The sequence below is a fragment of the Oncorhynchus nerka genome, linkage group LG26 (assembly GCF_034236695.1).
Source record: "Oncorhynchus nerka isolate Pitt River linkage group LG26, Oner_Uvic_2.0, whole genome shotgun sequence".
NCBI lineage: Eukaryota > Metazoa > Chordata > Actinopteri > Salmoniformes > Salmonidae > Oncorhynchus > Oncorhynchus nerka.
Genome location: NC_088421.1, coordinates 45,505,541 through 45,528,648, shown reverse-complemented (window position 1 = coordinate 45,528,648; position 23,108 = coordinate 45,505,541). Strand labels below are relative to the sequence as shown.

The following is a 23,108-nucleotide window of genomic DNA, read 5'->3' as shown; positions in this document are numbered from 1 at the left end:
CTCTGGTCCACCCTGTTAGAGCTGACAAACAGCAGCACTGGGCCCTGCAGTAGCTCTGGTCCAGGGTGTTAGAGCTGTCAAACAGCAGCACTGGGCCCTGCAGTAGCTCTGGTCCAGGGTGTTAGAGCTGACAAACAGCAGCACTGGGCCCTGCAGTAGCTCTGGTCCACCCTGTTAGAGCTGACAAACAGCAGCACTGGGCCCTGCAGTAGCTCTGGTCCAGGGTGTTAGAGCTGACAAACAGCAGCACTGGGCCCTGCAGTAGCTCTGGTCCAGGGTGTTAGAGCTGACAAACAGCAGCACTGGGCCCTGCAGTAGCTCTGGTCCAGGGTGTTAGAGCTGTCAAACAGCAGCACTGGGCCCTGCAGTAGCTCTGGTCCAGGGTGTTAGAGCTGACAAACAGCAGCACTAGGCCCTGCAGTAGCTCTGGTCCACCCTGTTAGAGCTGACAAACAGCAGCACTGGGCCCTGCAGTAGCTCTGGTCCAGGGTGTTAGAGCTGACAAACAGCAGCACTGGGCCCTGCAGTAGCTCTGGTCCAGGGTGTTAGAGCTGACAAACAGCAGCACTGGGCCCTGCAGTAGCTCTGGTCCACCCTGCTAGAGCTGTCAAACAACAGCACTGGGCCCTGCAGTAGCTCTGGTCCAGGGTGTTAGAGCTGACAAACAGCAGCACTGGGCCCTGCAGTAGCTCTGGTCCAGGGTGTTAGAGCTGACAAACAGCAGCACTGGGCCCTGCAGTAGCTCTGGACCAGGGTGTTAGAGCTGACAAACAGCAGCACTGTGCCCTGCAGTAGCTCTGGTCCAGGGTGTTAGAGCTGTCAAACAGCAGCACCGGGCCCTGCAGTAGCTCTGGTCCAGGGTGTTAGAGCTGACAAACAGCAGCACTGGGCCCTGCAGTAGCTCTGGTCCACCCTGTTAGATCTGACAAACAGCAGCACTGGGCCCTGCAGTAGCTCTGGTCCAGGGTGTTAGAGCTGACAAACAGCAGCACTGGGCCCTGCAGTAGCTCTGGTCCAGGGTGTTAGAGCTGACAAACAGCAGCACTGTGCCCTGCAGTAGCTCTGGTCCAGGGTGTTAGAGCTGTCAAACAGCAGCACCGGGCCCTGCAGTAGCTCTGGTCCAGGGTGTTAGAGCTGACAAACAGAAGCACCAGGCCCTGCAGTAGCTCTGGTCCAGGGTGTTAGAGCTGACAAACAGCAGCACTGGGCCCTGCAGTAGCTCTGGTCCACCCTGTTAGAGCTGTCAAACAGCAGCACTGGGCCCTGCAGTAGCTCTGGTCCAGGGTGTTAGAGCTGACAAACAGCAGCACTGGGCCCTGCAGTAGCTCTGGTCCAGGGTGTTAGAGCTGACAAACAGCAGCACTGGGCCCTGCAGTAGCTCTGGTCCAGGGTGTTAGAGCTGACAAACAGCAGCACTGGGCCCTGCAGTAGCTCTGGTCCAGGGTGTGTTAATGTGGCTTGCTAACGCTGATCCTTCCCGAAGGTTCAATAACACCCTGGACCAGAGCTAGCCCTGTCCAGTAGCTAGTCTCGTCCACTAGCCTGCGCTGTCTCTCTGTACTGTTATCAGTTGAGCCTGTGGATGAGACTATGTGGTGGCTAGCCTGTCCACTAGCCTGCGCTGTCTCTCTGTACTGTATCAGAGCTGAGCCTGTGGATGAGACTGTGGTGGCTAGCCTCGTCCACTAGCCTGCGCTGTCTCTCTGTACTGTATCAGTTGAGCCTGTGGATGAGACTATGTGGTGGCTAGCCTCGTCCCCAGCCTCAACTGCCACACACAGAGACAGAGGAGACAGAGAGATGAGAGAGCGGTACTGTGCAGTACAGTATCAGTGGGTTCTGCAGCCAGAGATCCAGTAGTCATCGTGGAAGGCTGGACACCAGAGCTCTGCTGACTGGATTTGTGCAGCAGTGTAGGAGTTTAGCTGTGAAGGAGTTTAGCTGTGAAGGAGTTTAGCTGTGTAGGAGTTTAGCCGTGAAGGAGTTTAGCTGTGAAGAAGAATAGCTGTGAAGGAGTTTAGCTGTGAAGGAGTTTAGCCGTGAAGGAGTTTAGCCGTGAAGGAGTTTAGCTGTGTTGGAGTTTAGCTGTGAAGGAGTTTAGCCGTGAAGGAGTTTAGCCGTGTAGGAGTTTAGCTGTGTAGGAGTTTAGCTTTGTAGGAGTGTAGCTGTGTAGGAGTTTAGCTGTGTAGGAGTGTAGCTGTGAAGGAGTTTAGCCGTGTAGGAGTTTAGCTGTGAAGGAGAATAGCTGTGAAGGAGTTTAGCAGTGAAGGAGTTTAGCTGTGAAGGAGTTTAGCTGTGAAGGAGTTTAGCCGTGAAGGAGTGCTGGAGGGACGGCTGGTGGAAAGATGAAGTGGAATGTCTTTGAGATGGAAGAGTTGAAGCTGAAAGAGCAAGAGAACCGACAGGGAGACAGACTGGTCTCTCCTGATTAAACTGTCTGTCAGACTGTTTCAGTACAGTATGCAATGGAAGATCAGATATGTGCTTTAACACAATAAAAATACCACAGGGAAGCAAAACAGGGAATTATTTTCTTTTTTAAAAGAAGGAATTTATTAGGCAAAATAGAGACATGTACAACAGCAGTAATAAAAAATAAAAAAATAACTATGTAACTTTCATAAATGGATTTAGAATGTATATTTATATTTATTTCCTATTTAAATGGACACAGATTTATTGGGAATTCCAAAGACACCAAAACAACAGTACATTTACAACGTGTTTAAATATTCCATCGTTAAAGGATCTTCCCTTTATTCATGAATTTACGTATTTCAACAATTAATCTGTTTAAAATAACCGACTAGAAACCATCACCAGATCAGCAGCCCAAAAACAAATCAACAGCGTCTAATATCTACAAAACATACATCTCTGAATATTTTCTCACTGACAAATAGCATGTATTACTGAACTGATTGGCCTCAGACCTCTACAAATCTGACAGGGTGTTCAACTGGGCAGGAACAGCATCAAAATGACCCAATCTGTTAAACTGGGCAGGAACAGCATCAAAATGACCCAATCTGTTAAACTGGGCAGGAACAGCATCAAAATGACACAGTCTGTTAAACTGGGCAGGAACAGCATCAAAATGACACAATCTGTTAAACTGGGCAGGAACAGCATCAAAATGACACAATCTGTTAAACTGGGCAGGAACAGCATCAAAATGACACAGTCTGTTAAACTGGGCAGGAACAGCATCAAAATGACACAATCTGATAAACTGGGCAGGAACAGCATCAAAATGACACAATCTGATAAACTGGGCAGGAACAGCATCAAAATGACACAGTCTGTTAAACTGGGCAATGCATCATCGATGTAAGCAGCAATGTCTCAACGCCTATTCATTTGTGCAGCAGTGTTTGTGAGGTAACCCCATGCCGCACTAGCAGCACCTCCTATGAACCCCCCGACAACGGCACCTACAGCGGCTCCCACCGCCATACCCTCAAACCCCACGACCGCTCCACATAAAGCCCCTAGAGCTGCCCCTTTACCTACTGCAGCAGCATAGTCAACTGCTGTGAGAGTAAATCCCAGTACCTCTGAGATCTTCCTCTCAGCCTTCTCTCGGTTCTCTACTCTTATCCTTGTCTCAAACTGCAGAAGCTCCTTCTCAAGACCTTCACCTGTGTACCTGCTCTCCAGCTCTTTCTCAAGACCTTCACCTGTGTACCTGCTCTCCAGCTCTTTCTCAAGACCTTCACCTGTGTACCTGCTCTGCAGCTCCTTCTCAAGACCTTCACCTGTGTACCTGCTCTCCAGCTCTTTCTCAAGACCTTCACCTGTGTACCTGCTCTGCAGCTCCTTCTCAAGACCTTCACATGTGTACCTGCTCTCCAGCTCCTTCCTCTTTGTCAGCATCTCTTTCTTTCTCCCTTTCATCATGAAACACTCCTCTTTCTGGATTCTCTCCTCTGCTTCCTGGTATTGGTGATTGGAGTAGAATCTGCATCCGTTTTCCCTCACCATGTCGTCCATCTTCCCAAGGAGCTGTCTGGAAATCTTCTCATCTCTCCGGGCCTTCCTCTCATTGAAGAGGTGATACCTTCGGCCACACTTCTCAATGAGCTCCCTGAAGTCTCTGTTAGTCTTGACTTTCTCCTCAAGAGCTGAATCCTCCTTCTCCTCTTCATGACACACCACAACCATCATGTGGTTCAAGATGCTGTCCCCAAAATGCTTTGTGACGAGTTCCAGGATGCTTACTGCACTTGGTGAGATGTTGTTCAGGTCGAATGCAAAGAGAACGACGTAGGGACCAGGAGAGGACATACACACAGACAACTTGAACACTCTTCTCAGCTCTTTCTGGGATGCCTGGTACTCAGAGAGGTTTGGAGTGTTGACCACAGCTAGTTTCCTCTCGAACGCCTCGCTCCTGTGTCTCTGACTCTCTGTAATGTTGCAGAGCTCATCGCTGAACACATCTGTCCCCAGAATGGAGTTTGCCAGAGAAAATTGACTGCGGCCACTTCTCCCAAAGAGAAGGACTCTAAACTCTGCATCGCCTGACACTGACAAACACACACACACACACACACACAACCAACAGTCAACAAAAGTACACAATTAGACCAGCATGCACTATTCTCTTGGCCATCACAAGTATTTATTTATGTACAGATGAATACAAAACTAAAATGTATAGAACTCACAATAAGGGGGCTCCTCCATGCTGCTCTTCCTCCTCTGAGAACCTATGAAAACATGTTACAGGCCTACTAAATATACTGTCAACCCAGATCCCTTCCTGACATACCATACAACATACTTTACTGTCCATTTCCATGGAAAATTCATTTATAGAAGTCAGTATACAAATACACAAACACAACCCACTATAATATAAAGTATGTTATAAACTGGGTGGTTCGAGCCCTGAATGCTGATTGGCTGACAGCCGTGGTATATCAGACCGTATACCACGGGTATGACAAAACATTTATTTTGACTGCTCTAATCACGTTGGTAACCAGTTTATAACAGAAATAAAGCACCTTTGAGTTTGTGGTATATGGCCAATATACCACTGCTAAGGGCTGTGTCCAGACATTCAGTGTTGCGTCGTCTGTAAGAACAGCCCTTAGCTGCAGTACATTACACCACACCTCCTCTGGTCTTATTGCTTAAATATACTTTAGAACAGCCCTTAGCTGCAGTACATTACACCACACCTCCTCTGGTCTTATTGCTTAGCTACAGTACATTACACCACACCTCCTCTGGTCTTATTGCTTAAATATACTTTAGAACAGCCCTTAGCTACAGTACATTACACCACACCTCCTCTGGTCTTATTGCTTAGCTACAGTACATTACACCACACCTCCTCTGGTCTTATTGCTTAAATATACTTTAGAACAGCCCTTAGCTACAGTACATTACACCACACCTCCTCTGGTCTTATTGCTTAAATATACTTTGTTGTTATTTACATGGAAATTAATTTAGAGAAGTCAGCATACACAAACACACTATAGTATACTATAATACAGTATAATATACTATAATACACTATAATATACTATAATACACTATAATATACTATAATATTATTTACATGGAAATTAATTTAGAGAAGTCAGCATACACAAACACAACACACTATAATATACTATAATACAGTATAATATACTATAATACAGTATAATATACTATAATACACTATAATATACTATAATATTATTTACATGGAAATTAATTTAGAGAAGTCAGCATACACAAACACAACACACTATAATATACTATAATACAGTATAATATACTATAATACACTATAATATACTATAATACAGTATAATATACTATAATACCTATATACTACATACAGACCTTACTCAGCAATAACAATTGCAATATCCCACTGGGAACACACTGGTTGAATCAACGTTGTTTCCCACGTTATTTCAATTCAATTACATTGAACCGTGGTGGAATAGATGTTGGTTTGACGTCTGTGCCCAATGGGATCCAACAATGTATCGAATAAGGAATGATACTCACGCTCATTGGATGCCATAATTGTGCAGCTTAACCTATTAAAACAACGGTGTGTATATGGTTAATGTGGAGGAAATTAATAGCCTGATAATTAGTGTGATCAGAACGTATATTTGAATATCTCATGAGGCTTTGTGTACAGGCCTATAAGGGCACGATGCACCGCTTTGTACAGTTACTGAACACCGAACCCATCACAAGTACTTCACAGAAAGAAAGAAAAACATGACATATAACAATATACATAGGATAATTATAATAAAGTGGACAGTAATATTCAACCAATAGACAGAACTGTTTTACCGCAGGAATCATGTACGTCCATTACTTACGGAATTTGCCGACTGGACAATTCTACGTCTTCAATTCTGTCAACGACGTCGTTCGGTCGAGCGCTCCGATTACTTTATTCATTCACACACGCTAAAATAACAAACTATATCGTTTATCGTTGCATAATAATCCAGTTCACGATATCATTTAAATGAGAAGATATAGGCATATACAAATCTGATCAAATCGGTTTGAACTGTAGGCTTTAGAACGTCAACTTTATAATTTAGAGTCAAATGGAAAGTGATATCAGCGGCTACAGCCAATCAGAATGCATTACGGGTTCCCCGGATGTGCATAGGTTACTCATTTTAGACTATTCCATCTACACTCAAGCAAAAGGTAACTCACTAAATGTTTGACAGCTTGTTTTTTCCTTAAAGGCTCCTGAATGGCCCAGCGGTCTAAGGCACTGCATCTGAGTGCAGGAGATGTCATTACAGTCCCTGGTTCAAATCCAGGCTGTATCCCATCTGGCTGTGATTGGGAGTCTCAGAGGGAGGCACACAATATGTCTGGGGTTGGCTGTCATTGTAAATTAGAGTTTGTTATTAACTGACCTTCCTTGTTCAATAAAACATTTGCTGCTGGTAGAACCAGTTGTGTGTTTACACACTGTGTGGTAGAACCAGTTGTGTGTTTACACACTGTGTGGCAGAACCAGTTGTGTGTTTACACACTGTGTGGCAGAACCAGTTGTGTGTTTACACACTGTGTGATAGAACCAGTTGTGTGTTTACACACTGTGTGGTAGAACCAGTTGTGTGTTTACACACTGTGTGGCAGAACCAGTTGTGTGTTTACACTGTGTGGCAGAACCAGTTGTGTGTTTACACACTGTGTGATAGAACCAGTTGTGTGTTTACACACTGTGTGGTAGAACCAGTTGTGTGATTACACACTGTGTGGTAGAACCAGTTGTGTGTTTACACACTGTGTGGTAGAACCAGTTGTGTGTTTACACACTGTGTGATAGAACCAGTTGTGTGTTTACACACTGTGTGGTAGAACCAGTTGTGTGTTTACACACTGTGTGGCAGAACCAGTTGTGTGTTTACACACTGTGTGATAGAACCAGTTGTGTGTTTACACACTGTGTGATAGAACCAGTTGTGTGTTTACACACTGTGTGGCAGAACCAGTTGTGTGTTTACACACTGTGTGGCAGAACCAGTTGTGTGTTTACACACTGTGTGGCAGAACCAGTTGTGTGTTTACACACTGTGTGGCAGAACCAGTTGTGTGTTTACACACTGTGTGGCAGAACCAGTTGTGTGTTTACACACTGTGTGATAGAACCAGTTGTGTGTTTACACACTGTGTGGCAGAACCAGTTGTGTGTTTACACACTGTGTGATAGAACCAGTTGTGTGTTTACACACTGTGTGATAGAACCAGTTGTGTGTTTACACACTGTGTGGCAGAACCAGTTGTGTGTTTACACACTGTGTGGCAGAACCAGTTGTGTGTTTACACACTGTGTGATAGAACCAGTTGTGTGTTTACACACTGTGTGGCAGAACCAGTTGTGTGTTTACACACTGTGTGATAGAACCAGTTGTGTGTTTACACACTGTGTGGCAGAACCAGTTGTGTGTTTACACACTGTGTGATAGAACCAGTTGTGTGTTTACACACTGTGTGGCAGAACCAATTGTGTGTTTACGCACTGTGTGGCAGAACCAGTTGTGTGTTTACGCACTGTGTAATAGAACCAGTTGTGTGTTTACGCACTGTGTGGCAGAACCAGTTGTGTGTTTACACACTGTGTGACAGAACCAGTTGTGTGTTTACACACTGTGTGATAGAACCAGTTGTGTTTACACACTGTGTGGCAGAACCCATGACAGACAAAAAAAGTCAGTCTCACAGACAGGTCAACCAGGACAGACAGAATCCTTCGTTGCTAGGGAGTCAGTCTCACAGACAGGTCAACCAGGAGAGACGGACTCCAACGTTGCTAGGGAGTCAGTCTCACAGACAGGTCAACCAGGGGAGACAGACTCCAACGTTGCTAGGGAGTCAGTATCACAGACAGGTCAACCAGGGGAGACAGACTCCAACGTTGCTAGGGAGTCAGTATCACAGACAGGTCAACCAGGGGAGACAGACTCCAACGTTGCTAGGAGGTCAGTCTCACAGACAGGTCAACCAGGAGAGACAGACTCCAACGTTGCTAGGAGGTCAGTCTCACAGACAGGTCAACCAGGAGAGACAGACTCCAACGTTGCTAGGGAGTCAGTCTCACAGACAGGTCAACCAGGAGAGACAGACTCCAACGTTGCTAGGAGGTCAGTCTCACAGACAGGTCAACCAGGAGAGACAGACTCCAACGTTGCTAGGGAGTCAGTCTCACAGACAGGTCAACCAGGAGAGACAGACTCCAACGTTGCTAGGGAGTCAGTCTCACAGACAGGTCAACCAGGAGAGACAGACTCAACGTTGCTAGGAGGTCAGTCTCACAGACAGGTCAACCAGGAGAGACAGACTCCAACGTTGCTAGGGAGTCAGTCTCACAGACAGGTCAACCAGGAGAGACAGACTCCAACGTTGCTAGGAGGTCAGTCTCACAGACAGGTCAACCAGGAGAGACAGACTCCAACGTTGCTAGGAGGTCAGTCTCACAGACAGGTCAACCAGGAGAGACAGACTCCAACGTTGCTAGGGAGTCAGTCTCACAGACAGGTCAACCAGGAGAGACAGACTCCAACGTTGCTAGGGAGTCAGTCTCACAGACAGGTCAACCAGGGAGACAGACTCCAACGTTGCTAGGGAGACAGTCTCTCCTGGTTGACCTGTCTGTGAGACTGTACAGTTTAGTATGTGGAAGATCAGATCTGTGCTTCAACACAATAAATATAGTACAGCAAATGGTCAGGCATTTTATTAGGAACTGAATGGAGATCCATAACAGAAACCCCATAGGGATCTTACAGTTTCACATCTTACAAAAACACTCCTAAATATGTACATTTTATTAGGAACTGAATGGAGATCCATAACAGAAACCCCATAGGGATCTTACAGTTTCACATCTTACAAAAACACTCCTAAATATGTACATTTTATTAGGAACTGAATGGAGATCCATAACAGAAACCCCATAGGGATCTTACAGTTTCACATCTTACAAAAACACTCCTAAATATGTACATTTTATTAGGAACTGAATGGAGATCCATAACAGAAACCCCATAGGGATCTTACAGTTTCACATCTTACAAAAACACTCCTAAATATGTACATTTTATTAGGAACTGAATGGAGATCCATAACAGAAACCCCATAGGGATCTTACAGTTTCACATCTTACAAAAACACTCCTAAATATGTACATTTTATTAGGAACTGAATGGAGATCCATAACAGAAACCCCATAGGGATCTTACAGTTTCACATCTTACAAAAACACTCCTAAATATGTACATTTTATTAGGAACTGAATGGAGATCCATAACAGAAACCCCATAGGGATCTTACAGTTTCACATCTTACAAAAACACTCCTAAATATGTACATTTTATTAGGAACTGAATGGAGATCCATAACAGAAACCCCATAGGGATCTTACAGTTTCACATCTTACAAAAACACTCCTAAATATGTACATTTTATCTAGGAACTGAATGGAGATCCATAACAGAAACCCCATAGGGATCTTACAGTTTCACATCTTACAAAAACACTCCTAAATATGTACATTTTATTAGGAACTGAATGGAGATCCATAACAGAAACCCCATAGGGATCTTACAGTTTCACATCTTACAAAAACACTCCTAAATATGTACATTTTATTAGGAACTGAATGGAGATCCATAACAGAAACCCCATAGGGATCTTACAGTTTCACATCTTACAAAAACACTCCTAAATATGTACATTTTATTAGGAACTGAATGGAGATCCATAACAGAAACCCCATAGGGATCTTACAGTTTCACATCTTACAAAAACACTCCTAAATATGTACATTTTATTAGGAACTGAATGGAGATCCATAACAGAAACCCCATAGGGATCTTACAGTTTCACATCTTACAAAAACACTCCTAAATATGTACATTTTATTAGGAACTGAATGGAGATCCATAACAGAAACCCCATAGGGATCTTACAGTTTCATCTTACAAAAACACTCCTAAATATGTACATTTTATTAGGAACTGAATGGAGATCCATAACAGAAACCCCATAGGGATCTTACAGTTTCACATCTTACAAAAACACTCCTAAATATGTACATTTTATTAGGAACTGAATGGAGATCCATAACAGAAACCCCATAGGGATCTTACAGTTTCACATCTTACAAAAACACTCCTAAATATGTACATTTTATTAGTACATTTTATTAGGAACTGAATGGAGATCCATAACAGAAACCCCATAGGGATCTTACAGTTTCACATCTTACAAAAACACTCCTAAATATGTACATTTTATTAGGAACTGAATGGAGATCCATAACAGAAACCCCATAGGGATCTTACAGTTTCACATCTTACAAAAACACTCCTAAATATGTACATTTTATTAGGAACTGAATGGAGATCCATAACAGAAACCCCATAGGGATCTTACAGTTTCACATCTTACAAAAACACTCCTAAATATGTACATTTTATTAGGAACTGAATGGAGATCCATAACAGAAACCCCATAGGGATCTTACAGTTTCACATCTTACAAAAACACTCCTAAATATGTACATTTTATTAGGAACTGAATGGAGATCCATAACAGAAACCCCATAGGGATCTTACAGTTTCACATCTTACAAAAACACTCCTAAATATGTACATTTTATTAGGAACTGAATGGAGATCCATAACAGAAACCCCATAGGGATCTTACAGTTTCACATCTTACAAAAACACTCCTAAATATGTACATTTTATTAGGAACTGAATGGAGATCCATAACAGAAACCCCATAGGGATCTTACAGTTTCACATCTTACAAAAACACTCCTAAATATGTACATTTTATTAGGAACTGAATGGAGATCCATAACAGAAACCCCATAGGGATCTTACAGTTTCACATCTTACAAAAACACTCCTAAATATGTACATTTTATTAGGAACTGAATGGAGATCCATAACAGAAACCCCATAGGGATCTTACAGTTTCACATCTTACAAAAACACTCCTAAATATGTACATTTTATTAGGAACTGAATGGAGATCCATAACAGAAACCCCATAGGGATCTTACAGTTTCACATCTTACAAAAACACTCCTAAATATGTACATTTTATTAGGAACTGAATGGAGATCCATAACAGAAACCCCATAGGGATCTTACAGTTTCACATCTTACAAAAACACTCCTAAATATGTACATTTTATTAGGAACTGAATGGAGATCCATAACAGAAACCCCATAGGGATCTTACAGTTTCACATCTTACAAAAACACTCCTAAATATGTACATTTTATTAGGAACTGAATGGAGATCCATAACAGAAACCCCATAGGGATCTTACAGTTTCACATCTTACAAAAACACTCCTAAATATGTACATTTTATTAGGAACTGAATGGAGATCCATAACAGAAACCCCATAGGGATCTTACAGTTTCACATCTTACAAAAACACTCCTAAATATGTACATTTTATTAGGAACTGAATGGAGATCCATAACAGAAACCACATAGGGATCTTACAGTTTCACATCTTACAAAAACACTCCTAAATATGTACATTTTATTAGGAACTGAATGGAGATCCATAACAGAAACCCCATAGGGATCTTACAGTTTCACATCTTACAAAAACACTCCTAAATATGTACATTTTCGATGGATTGTATGCATGTTTGGTATGACGTTGTTGTAGCTACCTACGACTTGGTGTGACATCTACTGGTATGACGTTGTTGTAGCTACCTACGACTTGGTGTGACATCTACAGGTATGACATTGTTGTAGCTACCTACGACTTGGTGTGACATCTACTGGTAGGACATTGTTGTAGCTACCTACGACTTGGTGTGACATCTACTGGTATGACGTTGTTGTAGCTACCTACGACTTGGTGTGACATCTACTGGTATGACGTTGTTGTAGCTACCTACGACTTGGTGTGACATCTACTGGTATGACGTTGTTGTAGCTACCTACGACTTGGTGTGACATCTACTGGTATGACGTTGTTGTAGCTACCTACGACTTGGTGTGACATCTACTGGTATGACGTTGTTGTAGCTACCTACGACTTGGTGTGACATCTACTGGTAGGACGTTGTTGTAGCTACCTACGACTTGGTGTGACATCTACTGGTATGACGTTGTTGTAGCTACCTACGACTTGGTGTGACATCTACTGGTATGACGTTGTTGTAGCTACCTACGACTTGGTGTGACATCTGCTGGTATGACGTTGTTGTAGCTACCTACGACTTGGTGTGACATCTACTGGTATGACGTTGTTGTAGCTACCTACGACTTGGTGTGACATCTACTGGTATGACGTTGTTGTAGCTACCTACGACTTGGTGTGACATCTGCTGGTATGACGTTGTTGTAGCTACCTACGACTTGGTGTGACATCTACTGGTATGACGTTGTTGTAGCTACCTACGACTTGGCGTGACATCTACAGGTATGAAGTTGTTGTAGCTACCTACGACTTGGTGTGACATCTACTGGTATGACGTTGTTGTAGCTACCTACGACTTGGTGTGACATCTACAGGTATGACGTTGTTGTAGCTACCTACGACTTGGTGTGACATCTACTGGTAGGACGTTGTTGTAGCTACCTACGACTTGGTGTGACATCTACTGGTATGACGTTGTTGTAGCTACCTACGACTTGGTGTGACATCTACTGTTATGACGTTGTTGTAGCTACCTACGACTTGGCGTGACATCTACTGGTAGGACATTGTTGTAGCTACCTACGACTTGGCGTGACATCTACTGTTATGACGTTGTTGTAGCTACCTACGACTTGGCGTGACATCTACTGGTAGGACATTGTTGTAGCTACCTACGACTTGGTGTGACATCTACTGGTAGGACGTTGTTGTAGCTACCTACGACTTGGCGTGACATCTACTGGTATGACGTTGTTGTAGCTACCTACGACTTGGCGTGACATCTACTGGTAGGACATTGTTGTAGCTACCTACGACTTGGTGTGACATCTACTGGTAGGACGTTGTTGTAGCTACCTACGACTTGGTGTGACATCTACTGGTAGGACATTGTTGTAGCTACCTACGACTTGGCGTGACATCTACTGTTATGACGTTGTTGTAGCTACCTACGACTTGGAGTGACATCTACTGGTATGACGTTGTAGCTACCTACGACTTGGTGTGACATTGTTCTACATGTTGTTGTGTTACAGTCTGAATTTAGAATGGATGAAATGTAGGTGTTGTTGTGTTACAGTCTGAATTTAGAATGGATGAAATGTAGGTGTTGTTGTGTTACAGTCTGAATTTAGAATGGATGAAATGTAGGTGTTGTTGTGTTACAGTCTGAATTTAGAATGGATGAACTGTAGGTGTTGTTGTGTTACAGTCTGAATTTAGAATGGATGAAATGTAGGTGTTGTTGTGTTACAGTCTGAATTTAGAATGGATGAAATGTAGGTGTTGTTGTGTTACAGTCTGAATTTAGAATGGATGAAATGGACACGTTGTTGTGTTACAGTCTGAATTTAGAATGGATGAAATGTAGGTGTTGTTGTGTTACAGTCTGAATTTAGAATGGATGAACTGTAGGTGTTGTTGTGTTACAGTCTGAATTTAGAATGGATGAAATGTAGGTGTTGTTGTGTTACAGTCTGAATTTAGAATGGATGAAATGTAGGTGTTGTTGTGTTACAGTCTGAATTTAGAATGGATGAAATGTAGGTGTTGTTGTGTTACAGTCTGAATTTAGAATGGATGAAATGTAGGTGTTGTTGTGTTACAGTCTGAATTTAGAATGGATTAAATGTAGGTGTTGTTGTGTTACAGTCTGAATTTAGAATGGATGAAATGTAGGTGTTGTTGTGTTACAGTCTGAATTTAGAATGGATGAAATGTAGGTGTTGTGTCACTGGCCTAGACACAATACCCTCATAATGTCAGAGTGGAATTATGTTTACAAATTAATACACAATTGAAAAGCTGAAATGTCTTGAGTCAATAATCATTCAAACCCTTTGTTATGGCAAGCCTCAATAAGTTCAGGAGTAAATATTTGCTTAACAATTCACATAATGGGTTGTATAAGTCACTGTGTGCCGTAATAGTGGTTAATATGAGTTTTGTATGACTACCTCATCTCTGTACACACATACTATGATCTGTAAGGTCCCTAAGTTGAGCAGTGCATTTCAGAGATTCAACCACAAACACCAGGGACGTTTTTCCAAAGATTCACAAAGAAGGGAACCTATTGGTAGATGGATAAATAAATAACAACAGACATTGAATATCCCTGTGTTAGAGCTGTCAAACAGCAGCACTGGGCCCTGCAGTAGCTCTGGTCCAGGGTGTTAGAGCTGTCAAACAGCAGCACTGGGCCCTGCAGTAGCTCTGGTCCAGGGTGTTAGAGCTGTCAAACAGCAGCACTGGGCCCTGCAGTAGCTCTGGTCCAGGGTGTTAGAGCTGTCAAACAGCAGCACTGGGCCCTGCAGTAGCTCTGGTCCAGGGTGTTAGAGCTGTCAAACAGCAGCACTGGGCCCTGCAGTAGCTCTGGTCCAGGGTGTTAGAGCTGTCAAACAGCAGCACTGGGCCCTGCAGTAGCTCTGGTCCAGGGTGTTAGAGCTGACAAACAGCAGCACTGGGCCCTGCAGTAGCTCTGGTCCAGGGTGTTAGAGCTGACAAACAGCAGCACTGGGCCCTGCAGTAGCTCTGGTCCAGGGTGTTAGAGCTGTCAAACAGCAGCACTGGGCCCTGCAGTAGCTCTGGTCCAGGGTGTTAGAGCTGTCAAACAGCAGCACTGGGCCCTGCAGTAGCTCTGGTCCAGGGTGTTAGAGCTGACAAACAGCAGCACTGGGCCCTGCAGTAGCTCTGGTCCAGGGTGTTAGAGCTGTCAAACAGCAGCACTGGGCCCTGCAGTAGCTCTGGTCCAGGGTGTTAGAGCTGTCAAACAGCAGCACTGGGCCCTGCAGTAGCTCTGGTCCAGGGTGTTAGAGCTGACAAACAGCAGCACTGGGCCCTGCAGTAGCTCTGGTCCAGGGTGTTAGAGCTGTCAAACAGCAGCACTGGGCCCTGCAGTAGCTCTGGTCCAGGGTGTTAGAGCTGACAAACAGCAGCACTGGGCCCTGCAGTAGCTCTGGTCCAGGGTGTTAGAGCTGTCAAACAGCAGCACTGGGCCCTGCAGTAGCTCTGGTCCAGGGTGTTAAAGCTGTCAAACAGCAGCACTGGGCCCTGCAGTAGCTCTGGTCCAGGGTGTTAGAGCTGACAAACAGCAGCACTGGGCCCTGCAGTAGCTCTGGTCCAGGGTGTTAGAGCTGACAAGCAGCAGCACTGGGCCCTGCAGTAGCTCTGGTCCAGGGTGTTAGAGCTGTCAAACAGCAGCACTGGGCCCTGCAGTAGCTCTGGTCCAGGGTGTTAGAGCTGTCAAACAGCAGCACTGGGCCCTGCAGTAGCTCTGGTCCAGGGTGTTAGAGCTGACAAACAGCAGCACTGGGCCCTGCAGTAGCTCTGGTCCAGGGTGTGTTAATGTGGCTTGCTAACGCTGATCCTTCCTGAAGGTTCAATAACACCCTGGACCAGAGCTAGCCCTGTAGTAGCTAGTCTCGTCCACTAGCCTGCGCTGTCTCTCTGTACTGTATCAGTTGAGCCTGTGGATGAGACTATGTGGTGGCTAGCCTCGTCCACTAGCCTGCGCTGTCTCTCTGTACTGTATCAGTTGAGCCTGTGGATGAGACTGTGGTGGCTAGCCTCGTCCACTAGCCTGCGCTGTCTCTCTGTACTGTATCAGTTGAGCCTGTGGATGAGACTATGTGGTGGCTAGCCTCGTCCCCAGCCTCAACTGCCACACACAGAGACAGAGGAGACAGAGAGATGAGAGAGCGGTACTGTGCAGTACAGTATCAGTGGGTTCTGCAGCCAGAGATCCAGTAGTCATCGTGGAAGGCTGGACACCAGAGCTCTGCTAGACTGGATTTGTGCAGCAGTGTAGGAGTTTAGCTGTGAAGGAGTTTAGCTGTGAAGGAGTTTAGCTGTGTAGGAGTTTAGCCGTGAAGGAGTTTAGCTGTGAAGAAGAATAGCTGTGAAGGAGTTTAGCTGTGAAGGAGTTTAGCCGTGAAGGAGTTTAGCCGTGAAGGAGTTTAGCTGTGTTGGAGTTTAGCTGTGAAGGAGTTTAGCCGTGAAGGAGTTTAGCCGTGTAGGAGTTTAGCTGTGTAGGAGTTTAGCTTTGTAGGAGTGTAGCTGTGTAGGAGTTTAGCTGTGTAGGAGTGTAGCTGTGAAGGAGTTTAGCCGTGTAGGAGTTTAGCTGTGAAGGAGAATAGCTGTGAAGGAGTTTAGCAGTGAAGGAGTTTAGCTGTGAAGGAGTTTAGCTGTGAAGGAGTTTAGCCGTGAAGGAGTGCTGGAGGGACGGCTGGTGGAAAGATGAAGTGGAATGTCTTTGAGATGGAAGAGTTGAAGCTGAAAGAGCAAGAGAACCGACAGGGAGACAGACTGGTCTCTCCTGATTAAACTGTCTGTCAGACTGTTTCAGTACAGTATGCAATGGAAGATCAGATATGTGCTTTAACACAATAAAAATACCACAGGGAAGCAAAACAGGGAATTATTTTCTTTTTTAAAAGAAGGAATTTATTAGGCAAAATAGAGACATGTACAACAGCAGTAATAAAAAATAAAAAAATAACTATGTAACTTTCATAAATGGATTTAGAATGTATATTTATATTTATTTCCTATTTAAATGGACACAGATTTATTGGGAATTCCAAAGACACCAAAAACAACAGTACATTTACAACGTGTTTAAATATTCCATCGTTAAAGGATCTTCCCTTTATTCATGAATTTACGTATTTCAACAATTAATCTGTTTAAAATAACCGACTAGAAACCATCACCAGATCAGCAGCCCAAAAACAAATCAACAGCGTCTAATATCTACAAAACATACATCTCTGAATATTTTCTCACTGACAAATAGCATGTATTACTGAACTGATTGGCCTCAGACCTCTACAAATCTGACAGGGGTGTTCAACTGGGCAGGAACAGCATCAAAATGACCCAATCTGTTAAACTGGGCAGGAACAGCATCAAAATGACCCAATCTGTTAAACTGGGCAGGAACAGCATCAAAATGACACAATCTGTTAAACTGGGCAGGAACAGCATCAAAATGACACAGTCTGTTAAACTGGGCAGGAACAGCATCAAAATGACACAATCTGATAAACTGGGCAGGAACAGCATCAAAATGACACAATCTGATAAACTGGGCAGGAACAGCATCAAAATGACACAGTCTGTTAAACTGGGCAATGCATCATCGATGTAAGCAGCAATGTCTCAACGCCTATTCATTTGTGCAGCAGTGTTTGTGAGGTAACCCCATGCCGCACTAGCAGCACCTCCTATGAACCCCCCGACAACGGCACCTACAGCGGCTCCCACCGCCATACCCTCAAACCCCACGACCGCTCCACATAAAGCCCCTAGAGCTGCCCCTTTACCTACTGCAGCAGCATAGTCAACTGCTGTGAGAGTAAATCCCAGTACCTCTGAGATCTTCCTCTCAGCCTTCTCTCGGTTCTCTACTCTTATCCTTGTCTCAAACTGCAGAAGCTCCTTCTCAAGACCTTCACCTGTGTACCTGCTCTCCAGCTCTTTCTCAAGACCTTCACCTGTGTACCTGCTCTCCAGCTCTTTCTCAAGACCTTCACCTGTGTACCTGCTCTGCAGCTCCTTCTCAAGACCTTCACCTGTGTACCTGCTCTCCAGCTCTTTCTCAAGACCTTCACCTGTGTACCTGCTCTGCAGCTCCTTCTCAAGACCTTCACATGTGTACCTGCTCTCCAGCTCCTTCCTCTTTGTCAGCATCTCTTTCTTTCTCCCTTTCATCATGAAACACTCCTCTTTCTGGATTCTCTCCTCTGCTTCCTGGTATTGGTGATTGGAGTAGAATCTGCATCCGTTTTCCCTCACCATGTCGTCCATCTTCCCAAGGAGCTGTCTGGAAATCTTCTCATCTCTCCGGGCCTTCCTCTCATTGAAGAGGTGATACCTTCGGCCACACTTCTCAATGAGCTCCCTGAAGTCTCTGTTAGTCTTGACTTTCTCCTCAAGAGCTGAATCCTCCTTCTCCTCTTCATGACACACCACAACCATCATGTGGTTCAAGATGCTGTCCCCAAAATGCTTTGTGACGAGTTCCAGGATGCTTACTGCACTTGGTGAGATGTTGTTCAGGTCGAATGCAAAGAGAACGACGTAGGGACCAGGAGAGGACATACACACAGACAACTTGAACACTCTTCTCAGCTCTTTCTGGGATGCCTGGTACTCAGAGAGGTTTGGAGTGTTGACCACAGCTAGTTTCCTCTCGAACGCCTCGCTCCTGTGTCTCTGACTCTCTGTAATGTTGCAGAGCTCATCGCTGAACACATCTGTCCCCAGAATGGAGTTTGCCAGAGAAAATTGACTGCGGCCACTTCTCCCAAAGAGAAGGACTCTAAACTCTGCATCGCCTGACACTGACAAACACACACACACACACACACACAACCAACAGTCAACAAAAGTACACAATTAGACCAGCATGCACTATTCTCTTGGCCATCACAAGTATTTATTTATGTACAGATGAATACAAAACTAAAATGTATAGAACTCACAATAAGGGGGCTCCTCCATGCTGCTCTTCCTCCTCTGAGAACCTATGAAAACATGTTACAGGCCTACTAAATATACTGTCAACCCAGATCCCTTCCTGACATACCATACAACATACTTTACTGTCCATTTCCATGGAAAATTCATTTATAGAAGTCAGTATACAAATACACAAACACAACCCACTATAATATAAAGTATGTTATAAACTGGGTGGTTCGAGCCCTGAATGCTGATTGGCTGACAGCCGTGGTATATCAGACCGTATACCACGGGTATGACAAAACATTTATTTTGACTGCTCTAATCACGTTGGTAACCAGTTTATAACAGAAATAAAGCACCTTTGAGTTTGTGGTATATGGCCAATATACCACTGCTAAGGGCTGTGTCCAGACATTCAGTGTTGCGTCGTCTGTAAGAACAGCCCTTAGCTGCAGTACATTACACCACACCTCCTCTGGTCTTATTGCTTAAATATACTTTAGAACAGCCCTTAGCTGCAGTACATTACACCACACCTCCTCTGGTCTTATTGCTTAGCTACAGTACATTACACCACACCTCCTCTGGTCTTATTGCTTAAATATACTTTAGAACAGCCCTTAGCTACAGTACATTACACCACACCTCCTCTGGTCTTATTGCTTAAATATACTTTAGAACAGCCCTTAGCTACAGTACATTACACCACACCTCCTCTGGTCTTATTGCTTAGCTACAGTACATTACACCACACCTCCTCTGGTCTTATTGCTTAAATATACTTTAGAACAGCCCTTAGCTACAGTACATTACACCACACCTCCTCTGGTCTTATTGCTTAAATATACTTTAGAACAGCCCTTAGCTACAGTACATTACACCACACCTCCTCTGGTCTTATTGCTTAAATATACTTTGTTGTTATTTACATGGAAATTAATTTAGAGAAGTCAGCATACACAAACACACTATAGTATACTATAATACAGTATAATATACTATAATACACTATAATATACTATAATACACTATAATATACTATAATATTATTTACATGGAAATTAATTTAGAGAAGTCAGCATACACAAACACAACACACTATAATATACTATAATACAGTATAATATACTATAATACAGTATAATATACTATAATACACTATAATATACTATAATATTATTTACATGGAAATTAATTTAGAGAAGTCAGCATACACAAACACAACACACTATAATATACTATAATACAGTATAATATACTATAATACACTATAATATACTATAATACAGTATAATATACTATAATACCTATATACTACATACAGACCTTACTCAGCAATAACAATTGCAATATCCCACTGGGAACACACTGGTTGAATCAACGTTGTTTCCCACGTTATTTCAATTCAATTACATTGAACCGTGGTGGAATAGATGTTGGTTTGACGTCTGTGCCCAATGGGATCCAACAATGTATCGAATAAGGAATGATACTCACGCTCATTGGATGCCATAATTGTGCAGCTTAACCTATTAAAACAACGGTGTGTATATGGTTAATGTGGAGGAAATTAATAGCCTGATAATTAGTGTGATCAGAACGTATATTTGAATATCTCATGAGGCTTTGTGTACAGGCCTATAAGGGCACGATGCACCGCTTTGTACAGTTACTGAACACCGAACCCATCACAAGTACTTCACAGAAAGAAAGAAAAACATGACATATAACAATATACATAGGATAATTATAATAAAGTGGACAGTAATATTCAACCAATAGACAGAACTGTTTTACCGCAGGAATCATGTACGTCCATTACTTACGGAATTTGCCGACTGGACAATTCTACGTCTTCAATTCTGTCAACGACGTCGTTCGGTCGAGCGCTCCGATTACTTTATTCATTCACACACGCTAAAATAACAAACTATATCGTTTATCGTTGCATAATAATCCAGTTCACGATATCATTTAAATGAGAAGATATAGGCATATACAAATCTGATCAAATCGGTTTGAACTGTAGGCTTTAGAACGTCAACTTTATAATTTAGAGTCAAATGGAAAGTGATATCAGCGGCTACAGCCAATCAGAATGCATTACGGGTTCCCCGGATGTGCATAGGTTACTCATTTTAGACTATTCCATCTACACTCAAGCAAAAGGTAACTCACTAAATGTTTGACAGCTTGTTTTTTCCTTAAAGGCTCCTGAATGGCCCAGCGGTCTAAGGCACTGCATCTGAGTGCAGGAGATGTCATTACAGTCCCTGGTTCAAATCCAGGCTGTATCCCATCTGGCTGTGATTGGGAGTCTCAGAGGGAGGCACACAATATGTCTGGGGTTGGCTGTCATTGTAAATTAGAGTTTGTTATTAACTGACCTTCCTTGTTCAATAAAACATTTGCTGCTGGTAGAACCAGTTGTGTGTTTACACACTGTGTGGTAGAACCAGTTGTGTGTTTACACACTGTGTGGCAGAACCAGTTGTGTGTTTACACACTGTGTGGCAGAACCAGTTGTGTGTTTACACACTGTGTGATAGAACCAGTTGTGTGTTTACACACTGTGTGGTAGAACCAGTTGTGTGTTTACACACCAGTTGTGTGTTTACACACTGTGTGGCAGAACCAGTTGTGTGTTTACACACTGTGTGATAGAACCAGTTGTGTGTTTACACACTGTGTGGTAGAACCAGTTGTGTGTTTACACACTGTGTGGCAGAACCAGTTGTGTGTTTACACACTGTGTGGCAGAACCAGTTGTGTGTTTACACACTGTGTGATAGAACCAGTTGTGTGTTTACACACTGTGTGGTAGAACCAGTTGTGTGTTTACACACTGTGTGGCAGAACCAGTTGTGTGTTTACACACTGTGTGGTAGAACCAGTTGTGTGTTTACACACTGTGTGGTAGAACCAGTTGTGTGTTTACACACTGTGTGGTAGAACCAGTTGTGTGTTTACACACTGTGTGATAGAACCAGTTGTGTGTTTACACACTGTGTGGTAGAACCAGTTGTGTGTTTACACACTGTGTGGCAGAACCAGTTGTGTGTTTACACACTGTGTGATAGAACCAGTTGTGTGTTTACACACTGTGTGATAGAACCAGTTGTGTGTTTACACACTGTGTGGCAGAACCAGTTGTGTGTTTACACACTGTGTGGCAGAACCAGTTGTGTGTTTACACACTGTGTGGTAGAACCAGTTGTGTGTTTACACACTGTGTGGTAGAACCAGTTGTGTGTTTACACACTGTGTGGCAGAACCAGTTGTGTGTTTACACACTGTGTGGCAGAACCAGTTGTGTGTTTACACACTGTGTGATAGAACCAGTTGTGTGTTTACACACTGTGTGGTAGAACCAGTTGTGTGTTTACACACTGTGTGGCAGAACCAGTTGTGTGTTTACACACTGTGTGGCAGAACCAGTTGTGTGTTTACACACTGTGTGATAGAACCAGTTGTGTGTTTACACACTGTGTGGTAGAACCAGTTGTGTGTTTACACACTGTGTGGCAGAACCAGTTGTGTGTTTACACACTGTGTGGCAGAACCAGTTGTGTGTTTACACACTGTGTGATAGAACCAGTTGTGTGTTTACACACTGTGTGATAGAACCAGTTGTGTGTTTACACACTGTGTGGCAGAACCAGTTGTGTGTTTACACACTGTGTGGCAGAACCAGTTGTGTGTTTACCAGTTGTAGAACCAGTTGTGTGTTTACACACTGTGTGGTAGAACCAGTTGTGTGTTTACACACTGTGTGGTAGAACCAGTTGTGTGTTTACACACTGTGTGATAGAACCAGTTGTGTGTTTACACACTGTGTGGTAGAACCAGTTGTGTGTTTACACACTGTGTGGCAGAACCAGTTGTGTGTTTACACACTGTGTGATAGAACCAGTTGTGTGTTTACACACTGTGTGATAGAACCAGTTGTGTGTTTACACAC

The 23,108-nt window shown here is 43.5% G+C and overlaps 3 protein-coding genes across 4 annotated transcripts in view; all 3 read right to left on the bottom strand.

Moving 5' to 3' along the window:
• Positions 1-23,108, bottom strand: part of cldnk (claudin k) — a 280,906-nt gene that overhangs the window by 25,129 nt on the left and 232,669 nt on the right. The gene's annotated exons all lie outside the window — the stretch shown is intronic.
• On the bottom strand, positions 2,540-6,584 carry LOC135564777 (GTPase IMAP family member 9-like). The gene is made up of 4 exons (XM_065010827.1): positions 6,348-6,584; positions 6,019-6,050; positions 4,671-4,712; positions 2,540-4,529 (listed from the first exon to the last, which is right to left on the bottom strand). The coding sequence occupies exons 2-4, from the start codon at positions 6,032-6,034 to the stop codon at positions 3,346-3,348; spliced, it is 1,242 nt and encodes a 413-aa protein (XP_064866899.1). The 5' UTR covers positions 6,035-6,050; positions 6,348-6,584; the 3' UTR covers positions 2,540-3,345.
• LOC115121832 (GTPase IMAP family member 9-like) lies at positions 17,106-21,222 on the bottom strand. Of its 2 annotated transcripts, none has more exons than XM_065010829.1 (4): positions 20,974-21,222; positions 19,902-20,676; positions 19,165-19,858; positions 17,106-19,023 (listed from the first exon to the last, which is right to left on the bottom strand). In XM_065010829.1, the coding sequence occupies exons 3-4, from the start codon at positions 19,181-19,183 to the stop codon at positions 17,840-17,842; spliced, it is 1,203 nt and encodes a 400-aa protein (XP_064866901.1). In that variant the 5' UTR covers positions 19,184-19,858; positions 19,902-20,676; positions 20,974-21,222; the 3' UTR covers positions 17,106-17,839. The 2 variants fall into 2 exon arrangements, with proteins under 2 accessions (XP_064866901.1, XP_064866900.1); XM_065010828.1 differs by having other exon boundaries at positions 19,165-19,206; positions 20,645-20,676.